Below are 16,281 nucleotides of genomic sequence, written 5' to 3'. Positions count from 1 at the left end.
GAGAGAGAGAGACGGACAGAGAGAGAGAGAGAGACGGACTGAGAGAGAGACGGATGGAGAGAGAGAGAGAGACGGATGGAGAGAGAGAGACGGATAGAGAGAGAGAGACGTATAGAGAGAGAGAGACGGAAAGAGAGAGAGACGGATAGAGAGAGAGAGACGGATAGAGAGAGAGACGGATAGAGAGAGACTGATAGAGAGAGAGACGGATAGAGAGAGAGACGGATAGAGAGAGAGAGACGGATAGAGAGACAGATAGAGAGAGACGGACAGAGAGAGAGAGAGACGGATAGAGAGAGAGATAGATCATACCTGTCAACTTCTGCCGATAACTGCCCCTATAAATGATTATGATTCCCCGTACAAACCACCAAAAAAACGTACAAACACCGTACGACGCATGTTTACTCATGGTAACTCGTTTCTTACTAGGTGGCTCCTCCATGCTTGCTTCCACGATATTTACTCTATGTATCTATCTACGCATGTGCATGTCATCCTTTGTCGATATTGCCGTATGCACCGCTAAAAATACATACGATTGAGGATCATTTTTGCTGGTATACCGTGACAATAGTAGCGATCGATGACAGTAGCATCGTTGGCTACCAGCCTACGAGACTATCTGGATTTTAGCCAAAACGGTCTTGTTGAAATCGTTTTTCATATATATTGATGATTTTTTTAAACAAAAATTGTTCCCGTACAAAAGTCGGTGTACGCCTAACATGATTTGTTATGGTAAAAAAAACGTAGAAAATACGTGTAAAACGTACAAGTTGACAGGTATGATAGATAGAGATAGATAGAGAGATAGAGAGATATAGATAGAGAAATAGAGATGGAGATGTATAATGTATTATATATAATATATAATAGTAATACAGAATACAGAATAAACCCAACAGTTTGATTGTCTGAAAAGCTTCATTATTTGTATTTAATCATTAAATGCCGTTTTCCGCATGATTTTAGCCCATTTTAGCGCATTTTGGGGTTTTTCGCCATTGATGTCCATGGATGTCTTTTACCGCAATAATCACTACCCTGGGCTCGGTTTAAGCTTCCAAAGAGCTCCAGTATCTTTATTTAATCAATAAATGCAGTTTTCTGCATGATTTTAGCACATTATAAATATTATTGTTACGGCTGGCAGCCTGGACACACACTATGTAGAGGTGTGTGCTTTCTTTTCTTTACAGGTACCTGCAGCTGTGGCTCAACCCCTGTGACAAAGCCCTGCCCAGGCCAACACAGCTGTAATTAATTTCCCAATCATCCCTCCTTCAATCAAGATTCACTTCCTGCCCTTATTTAAACCCTTTTCAGTTGTCAGTTCGCCCTTGCCTTTGCCCTTGATGCCTTGCTGAGTTGCAGGCTTGTGAGTACGTTACTCCCTGTTATATTTTGTATGTGTTGTTAATGATTTTTGGGTTGCATAGGGGGACTTGAGATAAGTTTAGACACCCCGGGGTATACATATAGTTTGTGCATTTATACACAGTTATTCCCCTGTCTAGATTATTTTACATCAGTTTAACAGTGGCATCCTTCGGTCTTATTTCCTGTATTTTGTGGGTGTTCATTTGGACACCTGTCTGGGAGGGGGTTTTACCGTGTTTATTTGAGGGTGCCACTTTAATATCTCGTGCTTCCCCTATGTTATCCCGTAGTCTGTTTTAATGACTTTATTGTAAATAAAATATAACTAAGGCTACTTGCAGTGTTTGTCCGAACTCATCTTTGACCGAACCTGTCTGCTGTGATAGTTGCGACTCCCTGGTATATCATACCCCAGGGGGAGTCGTAACAATTATGAATATACAAAATATTCCTGAAAACTTGTCACCGGAAGAGTATTCAGAAATAGTTTTATTAAGCAGCAGCACCATATTTGTAAGACATGCATTTGTCAATGTAAAAAAAAAAAGATATTTCCCCATCAATTTCTTTGCACTATGGAATCATTTCTTGCAGCTGTGAGAACAAATGAAGACGAAGTAGAGGTTGTTTAATTAATAACTCTTTGGAGTTTGAGATACGCAGAAATATATACATGTTTAATATTTTAATTTTAAATAATTTCCCATTATTTTAAGAAATAGGCTTGGTTTATTTCTGCTAGTCCAAGACATCTTTGGAGCAGCTGTGAGCAGTGGACGGTAGTGCTGGGAGAAGAGGCGATGCTTCAGACCGAGCATTCCATCATTGTTATGGAAGCGTGAGATTTCTCCCCGGTCAGATGGAGGAGCTTTTGGTGCTTGCTGGGCTGCAACCGGAGAGTTGTGTGTTTGTGTGCTTTGAAGCCCCCCACCGGCCACGACTGCTGATCAGGTGACAAGACAGCTTAGGACTCGTGTCAAAGTGGTGGCCCGGGAGCTAAATCTGGCCCGCCGCATCACTTTGTGTGGCCCGGGAAAGTAAATCATGGGTGGCGACTTTCTGTTTCAGGATCAAATTATATAGTATAGATGTATATTAAATTTCCTGATTTTCATTATGGAAAATATATTGCATATAAATGGAAACTGAAGTAACACATTCAACAGAAAAGTCATTTGAAGGTGTTGGGTTTATTCTATGTGTGCATTTAATCATTTTTGTAAGAAAGCTTATTTAATTTGTCTGAAGAGAACTCGGGGTTGTAACAAGTCACAGAGTCCTTGGGCCAAGGACTGTTGACCTGACATCTCACCCAGTCCCGGGCTCCGAGGACTGCTTATCTGGGTTTGCAACGAAGATGACGTGAAGAATTCTTGAAACCAGCGGATGGCTATCAATCACCTCCGGGAACACTCGCATAGTCTTCCTACATCGTGACTTCCTTTCTCGCTTCTTTATGTAATTGTTATGTCGAATGAAGGATTGTTCTTGCTTACGCAGTAGGATTAATCAGCGACCTTGTAATTGTTTTGATTTATGGCTTTAAAACTACGAGAAACTACTGTTCAGGAGGATAATTCTGAGACGGAGAGGAAGTCTGTATGTATTCTCACTTATAAGTCTTCTCACCAAGTGCCTATTTAAATAAATAACAATAATTGAATCACATGTCTGTTTGCAATGTTTTAATAATTATTAATGAACCTATCAGAAAGAGAATAAGAAAATGAGGACAGATGTGTAAAATGTGGTAAATTTTAAGTCGGATTTGTGCATATTCTAATGTCATTTATGTAGATGTTTTATTCATAGATATTTTTTCATTCATTTTTTGAACCGCTTTATCCACTTCATCACTCGCAAGGGGTGCTGGAGCCTATCCCTGCTGACTTTGGGCCAGGGAACACCCTGTATCGGTGGCCAGCAGATCGCAGGGCACAAGGAGAACGACAGCCATGCACACTCAGACCCATACATAGTGGCAATTTTAGATTGTCCAATCAGCCTGCAATGCATCTTTTTAAGATGTGGGAGGAAAACAGAGTACTCAGAGACAACCTATGCAGGCCCAGGGAGAATATGCAAATACAACACAGGTGGACCGACCTAGATTTGAACCCATGACCCCAAAGCTGTGAGGCCGACGTACGATTCACTCATTCAACGGGCTGCCCATTCATAGATGTTAATCATATTTTATTATTACTCACTCATTTATGTGTAGTAGACATGCACCTGCTTATGGCAGGTGTGATACTGGTGTGTGCCCACAGCGAGCATGATGATGTTGCTCACACTACTACTAAGTGTGCACAAGGAGGTTGTCTTTCTGCCCAGACAAACAAAAAATTAGAGGGAACTTTGCACCAGACCATTGCTCATGGACCATCAGTGTGCCTTAGAACAGTGGTTGGGAAACACTGCAGCAAGGTGCTAAAGTGAAAATCAATACATCCCTGACAATATTTTTGAAATAAATCTAAGGAAAAACATTTACTTTTTGGTGAATTTCGTAACTTGGATCGTTTTCATATCTCGAGTCACTCATTTGCATATACAAAAACATTTGTAACCTGAAAATGTGGTAATTCGTAAGTAGGTATGATTATATGTTCATTAAAGTGCTGTCAAATATCAAATAAATCAAACTCAAACTCACACCCGCAAAGTAATGAATCTGCAAAAGTTGAAGCCACAATATTCAAGGGATTATACTGTAATGTGGGCCCTATGTAAGAAAGCACTGTGTAGCAGACATAAAGCTTTTATGCCTGATAGATCTGAAAATACAACTTCAGGAGCAGGTTAAGAATAGGAAAACAGGGCATAGTATGGTTTCTATGACAAGGACCAAACTCTGGGCAAAGTCTGATTAATCAGTGACAAGTCTCTATGGCAACGACCAAACTTGGGGCAAAGCCTGATTAATCAGTGGCAAGTCTCCATGGCAACAACAAAACTTTGGGCGAAGTCCGATTAAGCAGTGTCAAGTCCCCATGACAACGACCAAACTCGAGACAGGTTCCTTATGACAACGATGTTTCTATACTTACAAAAACTGATACAATTTGAACAAGCATTTGCTAATCGATTTTGTCATTTTATCGTAATGTTATCTTACAATGTCAGAGGTGGGCAAAGCGGTCCCCCAGGGCCGCTGTGTATTCAGGCTTTTGTTCCAACTGATCCAACACAAACAGTTCAATCAATTAGGTTTCTGCTGAAACAAGAATCACCTGTTAGCAAACGAGTTTGCACTTCTAAGATTACAGATTGGTGGAAAGGTTTCCCTTTATGGGTTGGAATGAAAACCTGCGCCCATTGCAGCCCTTTCTGCAATAGTTTGCCACCCGTTCTATGCAGTGCTTCCTTTGGTGGGAGTGGCTACAATCCTCCCAAGGACCTGCTAATTTGCCAGTGAATTGTTGTTGATCATACACACATATTGATAGCAACTGACACCGTGTTTCCTGATGTCAACGCATACATGCTGCTGGATGGTTGTTGCACTCTCGCTAAACCCTGTTGATGAGAGGTGCCTCTCCTCATGTTCATGTTGTCATTATGAGAAGCTAATATGATAGCTAGCATGGTCAATCAGTTCTTTAGACATGTATATAAATCTCATCTTATTTTATAAAACACTATCCTCATAAGGGCCACAGGGGGTGCTGGAGCCAATCCAAGCTGTCGGTGGCCAGCCGATCACAGGGCACAAGGAGATAGAAAATCATGCACACTTACACCCATATCTAGGGCCAATTTAGAGTCCAATCAGCCTACCATTCATGTATTTGGAATGTGGAAGGAAACTCACGTGGGAGAACATGCAAACTCCACACAGGTAGTCTGACCCAGACTTGAATCCAAGACCCCTGAGCTGTGAGGCTGACACGCTAACCCCTCGCCCCACCCACCGAGCCGCCCACATAAAAAAATATCCAAACAAAATAATCATCATCCATGCTGTAAAATGGAAGTTGAGCAGGCCATAGTTTGAGCAGTTAACAAACACTAAAATGGGAAAGTCTTTGGCCCAGAACCAAGCCCCGCCCCCCCCCAGTCAAATTTGGAGGTCATGTAATCAGCCCTCTTTGTTAGAAACAATCAAATAAGTTATTGATTCCACTGAAATGCCCCTTTAATTTTGATAAGTTCAGTTGATTATCCTTGAAAGGCCAAACAGTGATTGTGCAGAACATTACATCAATATGAATTTGAATTAATCTCTATAATTGTTACGTAAACAGCAAGAGGAATGCATTCAACATTCTTGGCTTGCAACACATAACTGACCTGTTTTATCGAATGTTTTATACAGTAATACCTTTATTTCATTTTTCTAGTTACTGTCACATGAAATAAGTACAGTAATCCGTCGAATATCGCGGTTGTGGCCGTGATAATTGAGAAATCGGGAAATAGGGTCACGCCTATTCTACCATTTTTTCTTTCAGTGCTGAGTTATAGTAGCAAGAGTGGCTTCTGCTTACGAGTTTCAGCATGGATTTTCACATTTTTCTGAACTTGAATTTTTTTTTTAAATAATAGCGGAAAAAATCACAAAGTAGACAATTAGCGATGATCGAGGATTATTTTACAGTGGTACCTTAACTTAGAAAATTATTGTTCTAATAAAGAATAATTTGTCAAAAATCGAGTGACTGAGCGAGAGTTTGTATGTAGAGGTACCACTGTGTTTATAATGCATGCAACTTGTAAGGCTAACAAAAAAACTTTTGATATATGGTTCTCTTTATGAAGATTGCCAGACCACATAAAATGTGATAACAAAAAATGGTTAGCACATCGAACATATAGAAATACATAAAACAAACATTTAGAATGAAAACAACACTGAAATACTCAAATACAAAAATGTTTTAAAGCGTCTCCTGTTTGATCATACATTGGTATTCGAGTGTCATTATTAGTTGCACACAATTTTCAAAAATATAGGATGCCTAATAAACATTTGACTGTAGCAAATATGGGATGTCAAATCTCCAGAGAATTCACTGTCATCTCTGCATTGAAAAAAAATATTAGGGGTGTATGTACAAACATGTTTCAACCATCTTCAACATTCAATGCATTCTGCATGCGTTGAGAAAATAAGCTTTTTTTCTTATTCTTCACAATGGGTTTGCCATTGGCTGCTTCAAATGGTCTGCCCATCAGGTCCTGAGAGCAACATAAAAAATACAGAAACAGCCCTCACCAGCCTGCTATCACACTCAGTGGCATAGAAGCAAAGCTCCTAACTGAATCCCAATGAACTTTGGGCTGCAGTGATTGTTTGGTCTCCAGCCACAGATTACACTGTGAATATGTGCAAAAATAACCACAGAAGACACATTACTGTTTACCCAATGCAGAGACCACAGTGTGTGACATGCAGGCCACACTAGCACTGGACTAGTGTGTGTGCGTGTGTTTGTGTAGGTTAACTTGTGTGCACATGCACTATTGTTTCAGTTGGATGCCAGGAGTACATATAATATCTGTGGTTTGATTCTCATCACAGAGTCCCCTGTTTCTTCTGCTGCTGGCACCGGATCACCTCCAGCTGTTTCTTGCACTTCTGGTAGTATGTGGATAGACTCTTGTTCTCTTCTAGTAGTTTTTTGTGCTCCTGCACCAGACGGGACGTATTCTGCTGGTCCTTTTCGTCTTGGTCCAGTTCAGCAATGAGTTCCTTTCTTCATGGACAGAAAGTAAAATGTAAGAAGCTCTCGTACTTTTTAGAAGCAAATCTATACCAAATCCGATTTTGTGCTCACTTATGCTACAAAAGTGTATTTCCCTTTATATTTACGTTCATTGCATATTTTCAATAAATTTACATTTGCTAAAATGTGCGTACATTTTTACAGAGCCCCAGACATAAAAAAATTAATAATAATAATGTTGAGGATCATCAGACCACATAAAATGTGATAACAGAAAAATGGTTAGCATACATCGAATATACAGAAAAACATTAGCACTGGACTGAACAAACATTTAGAATGAAAACAACACTGAAATATACTCAAATGGAAAAAATAATAAAAGCTGGGGTTCCATTGCCCGCTTGCTCAAGAGCAGCTCAGGACCGCTGAAGCTCAGCAGATCGGCCAACCAGCGCACAGCTGAAGAAACCATCGTCTCGGACGTGACTAGTGATCGACCGATATGGGTTTTTCAGATTTTTGGGGGGAAATTAGAGGAGCCTGATAAACGACTTTTGTAGCCAATGTTCATTCATTTGCAGTACAATTGTAAAAATAATAATAATGCCAGCTCTGAATTTCATCAAACTTTATTGAACCAAAAAGATCTATTCTACCCCTTGATATGTATTTTTTCGTTTTTCAAAGGGCACAAGGACACGAACAACCATTCAAGAGGAAAGCAGAGTACCCGGAGAAAACCCACGCAGGCCCGGAAGAGCATGCTAAGTTCAAACAGGTGGGCCGACCTGGATTTGAACCCAGTTTCCCCCACTGTGAGGCCGACTCGCTAACCACCCTCAACCAAAAATTGTTAGGTTTATCATTATTATGAATTTGCTTGAAATATAATCATTATATATATGTGCTTGCAACGAAGCTTATTGTCATGAATAAAAGGCATTTTAATACATCTCTTGCAAGAGAAATGCTCGCTCCAAAGTTAACCAAAACAACTTTGGAGGTCACTCCCCTTTTTCACTTGGACTTCTCGAGACTATGGTTCACATCAAGAGAACGGTAAATAGTTTTGGGACGCATCGGCTTCTGAAGATGGGTAACAACAAGCGCTCTTGGGAACTGTGGATTTTTTTGGGAAGCATCGGCTTCAAGATGTTCATGTTAGGTTTATCATTATTATATATTTGCTTGTAATATAATCATTATATATGTGCTTGCAATGAAGAACGCTTTGCCTTATTTTGTATATTAAACATTACATATATGAACACTTCCCTTATTAGGAATGATAGGTTCATCATTATTATAAATGTGACATTAATACAAGGCATTTTAATACATCTCTTGCAAAAGAAGTGCTCGCTCCAAAGTTAACCAAAATACCTTTGGAAGTCACTTCCCCTTCACACGTGGACTTCTCGAGACTATGGTTTACAGCAAGAGAACGGTAAATTGTTTTGGGAAGCATCAAACTCTCAAGACGGTTAACAACAAGCTCTTGGGAACAGCGGATTTGTTTTTGGGAAATGTGGCTTCTCAAGATGGTCTGCATCAATTCTCTCTCGAGAAGATTCGACAGACCTACAATAGTTGTGAGAAATGAGTCGAATTGTTATGAGACTCTGAATAATGTTTAGACTTCTGTTATGCATGTTGTTTAAATCTTATGAATATATTAGCAAAAGAGACACCGGGGTCTTCAGAACCATCTGACTGGAGGCGTGTGTGGATGGATTCTGTTCTTGCAAGAATAAAAGGATATGATCTCAGATGCCTCCATTATTGAAAGTTGAACTTGGGAATACTTATTGGTAAACCTATCAATTCACATCAAAACTCTCTTGGGAAGAATCGGAGGACTGTAAATTGTTATGAGACTCTAAACACACACACACACACACACAGTGGTACCCAATGATTATCTCTGGACGCGAGAAAATTTCGAGATGTGAGAAAGCCAGGCTTTTTTGCCTCTACACACACACACACACACACACACACACACACACACACACACACACACACACACACACACACACACACACACACACACACACACACACACACACACTCACACACAGACACACTCACACATACACACACACACACACATGCGCATGTTTGTGTTCAAGTGTGTGTATTCTGTGATATCTGCAGAAATCTCATTGGTTAAACTGTCTGTGCAATATTGGTTGGAACAAAAACCTGCACCCACAACGGCCGTCGAGGACCGGTTTGCCCATCACTGGACTAGCCCACAGTGCCTTGTGGATCAGTGGTTGAGTACCAAAGATTTAGAACACTTGGGGTTTGGGGGAAAAAAACTTAGTGTTGTATTACCACTTTCTCATTTACAGTTGAGATGATCACAAACGCATAGGCTTACTTACTTCCTCTGGATTAACAGGGCGATCTCTGTTTGCACTTTGCGATATTCTTGTGCCATTTTGCAGTGCTGCTCAAAAACCGCCATTGACTCTTTCGAATTGGGGAAAGGAGCGAGTGGCTGTAAAAAATATGTACTGTGGTTAACATTTATGTTGCCAATGTGGCTACATTCATAGCTGCCTATGACACCGCCCCACCCAATTGAGTTACCTGGTATTTTCAAGCAAAGAATGCTATTATGAAGCCCCATTTCAAAATCAACCCAAAATTTATTAGAATGTGGGTTTAAATCGGAAACTGTCCTTATACACACGTATATGTATGTGTGTGCATGTGCGTATGCGTGTACGCGTGTGTATGTGTGTGTACGTGTGTGTGCGTGTGTGTGCGTGTGTGTGCGTGCGTGTACGTGCGTGTACGTGTGTACGTGTGTGTATGAAATTGCAGTTGTTCATTTATTTATTCCATGTCACTTGAGATCGGCTTTTTTACACCAAGGTCCCTTAGTGTCATTCATTGTGCGCATGCAAGTAGCGTGGAAGGTGTATCGCATTTTAAAAATGGACATTCTTGTGACATCAATGATTAGGTAAAAGATATAATGTAGCAAAAATTTGAATTGAGTGCCATGAACAGCAGTGTGAATCTAGCCTTCTAATCTGCCCCCAAATTATAAAAACAAATAAGGTGTACCTGCAGCTGGTGACCAAGGGTGAGGTAAGCCATGGGAATTGAATTGTCTGAGCCGTTGGTGTCTACGGAGGAAATTCTAAACTGAATGACTACAGCATTAACAGTGCTATATGAGTTTCTTTTTGCATTGTAGGAATCTCTAAATTATCATATTGAAAAATTGAAACTACCGCATTTTCCTTACTACAAGCCACACTTACTTAAAATCATTTTTCAAAACCTGACCATACGCCTAATAATCCGGCGCGCCTTGTCACGTAAATATTAATACTTTACCTCGGAGAAAATAATAAAGCAGTTGTTTATTCATTTTGGGGGTGAATGGAGTTGTCAGAAAGCTGATTTGGTAATCTATTCATAAAGTTTGACTGATCTATCTGACTGTTTTGTTGACATTCTGTTTAGCGCACCACCATCTAGTGGATGCATAATATAATGCCACCCTGTACTGTAGACCCGTATAATGCAGTGCTTTAGATATGCAAAAAAAAAATGTATTTCATTCAGGGTGTGCCTTACAGTGCGGAAAATACGGTAGATAAAAAAACAGGTAGGTTGCACCCGAGTATATATTGAACTTTTAAAGGAAAAAGTACTGTATGTTGCCTGCCATTTGTCACCTAGCAGATCAAATGCAATATATTCTATTACATAAGGGCCAAGAGAGTGGTTAAAACTCATTGAATAGTTGCCAAAACCAAATAGTCAGAAACAACAGTGCTGCTACCAGTTCTATCAAAAGAAACCTTTTGCCCATTGAGTTACAGCATTGCAAAATGTATGCCCACTAACAGACACTTTTTTAGCTTTCTTCAAATTGTCTCGCATGCACAAAGGCTTTTACTCACGGCTTAGTTAACTTAGCTTAGGTTACCAGTTTCCACTGGCATACAAATACAGTCAATACTGCATGAGCACTAACATTTCTTAACTTCTTAATCGCAAGACACAGTGTTCTTTGGCAGCTGGTTGTGGTTAATGTTTGTATTAGGGTTTGGGCGTTTTACATTTCAGAAGTGTCAATGTAAAATTCTTTATTTTTACCATTATCACAGCTGCCAAACTCAAACGGAGTACTATTGCGATTTGCGCAATTTCGGTATAAAATGTAAAAAAAAAATAATAACGTAGGACAATTTAAAATCAAGGTTATCATCCTCAGATGATTCACAATGCACTCGTGTTACTGAATTCATCCAATTTATAGTGCAGTTGAATCAAATGCGTCAGATGACAGAAGCCATAGTGATGGCGTGAATTTCAAGGCATATACATTGGAAATTTGGCACTTTTCTGAATGGTAGCTCAAAATAAATTTTGGGGATTTTCGGAGTTTAAGGGGGTTGTCAGGAGTCCTGGAGTTTGCGTTGCTTCTCCGGAGTAAACTCCTAAAATTACAGAAAAGCTGGCAGCTCTGCATTATATAAGTCCCACCTGAGTACGAGTAAGGCTAAACAAAGTATAAAAAAGTGCAATTTATAGTCTGGGACATATGGTAATCCGCTTCAAAGTAATTAACTGTTGCATCACTGAGGTTGCTTGTTTTCTTTTGTATTAACAATTCCAGTTGTAGAAAATACCTGTAGAGTCATCTGGCGAGAAGTAACCTCTGCTGTTTGCCTTGTCAGGAGGCATCATCCTCATATTGGGACTAGAACATCGGCTATTGTTCCTACTTCCCTGCATAAAACAAAACAATCATTGGTGTTGCTCATAGTTATATAAAATAGGACATAAGTAAAGTTGCAACCTCACCTAAAATGTTTGTGATTTGGTAAAGCAACAAAATACTTACAATCCACATACAGTATACAAAAAACAAGTTAAATATATTCATTCAAAAAATAGATTTCTCAATATATTCAAGTTTTATTCATCAGGAATCAAGTAATAGCTCCCGCAAGTTATTCCAAAATCTAAAATTTCACGCAAACCTGTCACCAAAAGTTGATTTTGATAAATGTATGACTTTTTGTAATTTCCACAGTTGACCAAGGTTCATGGCACACCAGTATGTTGTGCCACAGTGAATGGGAAACAATGCACTAGACAAAAAAATCGACACCCATGCCTCTAATTCTACACTTTGAAAATAGTAATCCAAGTGCACACATAGTATGAATGAAGTACTGGAATGGTGTTTTGAACCATCTAGTATTTACTAAACACTGTGTCATTGTGCATTTGCCATGGTTTTACTATAGTCAAGGTACTTCACTGGCTCGAGCACTGAATCGCATCTGAATTGTGTGGTACTACCACCGCCAGTGATATGTGAGTAGCTTCTAATGCAAGGGTGCCCATTACGTCAATCACAATCTACAAATCAATTACCAAGGTATTGTTGGGAGATCGCCTGGGAGGAAGATTTGATCAAGTCTGTTGGTTTCTATTAGTCCTGAACAATGTCTTTTTTATACCGCGACATTGCAATGTGCCCAGCACAATACTCACTTTTCTGAACACGCTTATCTGACTCTTAACAATCATCAGGCTCTGAATTTTAAGTGTGGTTCTGACAGACTCCCCTTGTCTTCTTGTGGAATATTGAGATGCCCGTTAATGTAGATAACACCTACTGTGGCAGATAGCAACATGTGATCCTAAGTCAGGGTTGGGCTAGCCTTAAAGATATCAGACATTGCTGAAACAATAAAGGAGGGCAGGTGTCCTTGACATTCTCACTGTACTGTGCTCAGACGTCAGACGCAATTGCGAAGAATGGCGGATATCCTTCACTGTATTATGCTCAAGTTTTAAAAGACGCCAAGTTTTTGAATAGAGTAGGTCTTGCTTCCTGTCTGCATCCAGAGCATGATGTGCATTTTTCCACTCCAACAGTCTTTAGCTTGATCTTGGACACATGAAGAGACCATATTATGCTTTAATTATGTGCATGTAAGCCAGGAGGCCTTGCAGTACTGGGAACATGCCCTGAGCACCTCCACATTGGATGCTCCGAAAGGTTTCCTGACGCTATGGTACTCATCTGTTTTGACTTGTGGATGTGTTTTTGTACACATGTAGCTAGTTTAACTCATATAGATAAACACAATCAGACGTGTAATCCACCCCTCCTTAAGAGTTGAAACATCCCAGTTATCATGGCAGCAGAATGTAATAAAGAAACAGAAAAAAGGTGTAAGGTCATTACGAAGTTGGGAAACTGTCCAACCTGTTGTTCTCCTTGCAAGTGGAAAATCCATGCAATTGTCTTTTCCTCTTTATTTATGCTTGAATTTGGGAATTTCTAATGGCGAACCTGACAAAGGACCACTTCACCTGTTCAATTTTTTGTTTCATTCAAATGAACAAATCTCAGCCTGTTAGACACCATGACCGGATGATTGGTCGCCAGACATTTGGTCGCCCGGACGTCTGGTCGCCGTTTTTTGGTCCCCCGACGTTTGGTCCCCGTTGGTCGCCAGTCTTTTAGTCGCCAGTCAAATGGTGACAGGGTTTATTGTTGAAAACAGCTCTCAAAAATATATTCATGAGAGAGAGTTCAATATCTAAATATCTACTGTTGATTTATGAGTTTAATATCTAGGTACTGTTTAATCTCTAAGTACTGTTGAAACCAGCTCTCAAAATTATATTCACAAGTTTAATATCTAAATATCTAATATCAAAATATCAATAAGAGCACTCATTTAACACACCGGCTGCTGCCATTGACTGTCATAGGCATCCAATGAACCTTCATTCTCTCTGGGAGAACATGCAATGTTGAAATACTATTTTCATCAAACAAATAAAACTCTTAGTATACTTTTAGCCCAGAACTTTGACATTAAAATAAAAGGCAATAGGTAAAATTAATTAATTAAAAGGAAGACAAAGCAAATTCACAGATGGTGTTTTTATTGAAGCAGTAAAACTTTAAAAAAATTACAAATACAAACTTACAAATTCTGTACAAAAATTACGAATACAAACTTACAAATTATGTACAAAGGGAATTCTTAGATAGAAGTTTTCATTAAAAAAAACAAATTGTATGCAATGGCTTGCAGGTACTCTAATTTATTCGCAAATGTATCTGGGTTTGCATCGATGGTCGTCGTCGTGTCGAATTTGAACTAATATAAAAACTCAATTGGCATGCAATTGATAGATTTTAACATTGGAGGAAATAAGGATATAATGGCTATTGTTTATGAAATTTGTAGCAGTGTGGAAAGTTTTTGCTGGCTCGCGTGACCGTTTAGATGTATTAAATGAGTGCTCATTGATATTTTGATATTAGATATTTAGATATTAAACTCATGAATATAATTTTGAGAGCTAGTTTCAACAGTACTTACATATTAAACTCTCTCATTAATATATTTTTGAGAGCTGTTTTCAACAGTAAACTCTGTCACCATTTGACTGGCGACCAAAAGACCGGGGACCAACGGGGACCAAACGTCCGGCGACCAAACGTCCGGCGACCAAACGTCCGGTGACCAATCGTCCGGCGACCAAAAGACCGGGCGACCAAACGTAGGATTGGCAAATCCAGGTAAAAAAAAAAAAACCTTTCTTCATTTTAGTGAAAACTCATGGCTGTACTAGCTCAAAGGGTGCTTTGACTCAATACTGACTACTATGAAGACCCGAATAATAGTAGGCACTGGAATAATAGTAGGGAGTGGAAAATTCCAAATGAATTAATAATAGTAGGCAGTGGAAAATTCCAAAAATAATGAATATTAGTAGTAGTAGTACTATTATTCCAGTGCCTACTATTATTCGGGTCTTCATAGTACACAGGATGAGTTATCTGCTGATTCGCCATTGCAGGCGCTTCGGTATGATATTTTAGTATTTCTTTTCAAATAAACCTTTTTGGCAAATGGCACATATTGAAAATTTTCAAGCTGTATGAATACTTTCGATACCCAATGTATGCGTGAGTCTATTAAATTAGCCGACAAAATTATGTTGACAATTTTATTTTTGCTCAAAGACAGAGCATACATTGGAGGAACCAGACTACCACCCCCATCAACCAAAAACAATGAAGATACTTTCAATTCAAACAATTTTACAGACCTATAATTGATTTGACTTACCTGGGTGGAATCTGTCCCAATGCCTGGCAAATCTTGAACAGAACGGCGCCTTTGAGGTTCACATGTGGCTATCAACAGAGTAAGGGGAAGAAAGAAGAGAAAAACAATTAATAATGTTACACAGTATTCCCTCGAATATCGATGAAATTTTAGGGTTAGGGTTAGACATGGCCTCTTAAAACAAAAAACTGCGAAGTAGGATCACCCACATTATTAAAACCATCCATATTTTCGTGCCTATACAAAAAAACAGTACAACACAGGTACAATTATATATATTTATATATAATATATATCAATAGCTAGATAGGTAGATAAGAGATAAATAGAGATAGATATATGCTCCGTTGAGAGTTTATTTTGGTGCCGCTCAACCAACTTATCAATGTCTTATTTCCTGACCCCAAGCCCCATTGTTTGCCTCCGCGACACAATTTGCCCACCACAGGCTGCGGTTTAGGTTGAGGCTTGACTGTAAGTTCGTCAAAGGCACTCAGCGGCCACAGCTTCCTCCAAGCAAAACTTCAAGCCCACAATGACGAACGGCAGTGAAAAAAACCATAAGAGAAAACTGAAACATGAAGAGTTGTTGTCAACTGCCAATCGGCCACAGCTTCTTCCAAGCATAAGTTTAAGCAGACAGCGGCGGTCAAAGAAAGATGGAGGGTTGTTGTGAGACAGCCAATGAGAGCCCATTAGTAGGAAAGTGTCAAGCAAGAAGGTGAGCATCCGTGAAAATTTCAAAATAAATAACAGATATTGGAAATCTATTGACATATTCGAAACTTCGATCTTTGTTCTTGAGGCACCCGTTTGCATCCCAAAAGGTTTTGTAACCTGAAAATGTCCTACTTCGGGGCAAAGAAGCTTTCCCTATTTCTAAATTACTTCTAGTTACTGACTGGTGTCAATGACCAAGAGCGAATGATTTAAATTGTAACTAATCTGCCTATGGAGCTTTTTTGGTTTATTTCACAAACAAAAGGACTATATGGGTTGGGGCTCAGTAAAGTTCAATCTATTGAATTCAGCAAACTACGCTCTGAGGTGGCAATAGGACCTTCTACACAATGTAAACTAAC

General features: G+C 39.4%; 1 protein-coding gene across 5 annotated transcripts in view; it reads right to left on the bottom strand.

Moving 5' to 3' along the window:
- Positions 1–5,692: 5,692 nt before the first annotated feature.
- map3k7 (mitogen-activated protein kinase kinase kinase 7) overlaps positions 5,693–16,281 on the bottom strand; it is a 30,708-nt gene continuing 20,119 nt past the window's right edge. For 4 of the 5 annotated variants that reach the window (XM_077711479.1, XM_077711478.1, XM_077711480.1 and 1 more), the window contains 5 exons: positions 15,200–15,267; positions 11,720–11,819; positions 10,140–10,201; positions 9,449–9,564; positions 5,693–7,085 (listed from right to left, as the gene is read on the bottom strand). In XM_077711479.1, coding sequence (XP_077567605.1) covers positions 6,905–7,085; positions 9,449–9,564; positions 10,140–10,201; positions 11,720–11,819; positions 15,200–15,267 — 527 coding nt within the window. In that variant the 3' untranslated portion in view covers positions 5,693–6,904. Of the gene's footprint in view, positions 7,086–9,448; positions 9,565–9,656; positions 9,738–10,139; positions 10,202–11,719; positions 11,820–15,199; positions 15,268–16,281 lie in introns of those variants that run through there. The other variant, XM_077711482.1, reaches the window with a different exon arrangement.

Source organism: Stigmatopora nigra, unplaced genomic scaffold, assembly GCF_051989575.1.
Source record: "Stigmatopora nigra isolate UIUO_SnigA unplaced genomic scaffold, RoL_Snig_1.1 HiC_scaffold_26, whole genome shotgun sequence".
In the NCBI taxonomy this organism is placed as follows: Eukaryota; Metazoa; Chordata; class Actinopteri; order Syngnathiformes; family Syngnathidae; genus Stigmatopora; species Stigmatopora nigra.
The sequence above is the reverse complement of the archived record's forward strand: the minus strand, read 5'-3'. Positions and strand labels throughout refer to the sequence as shown.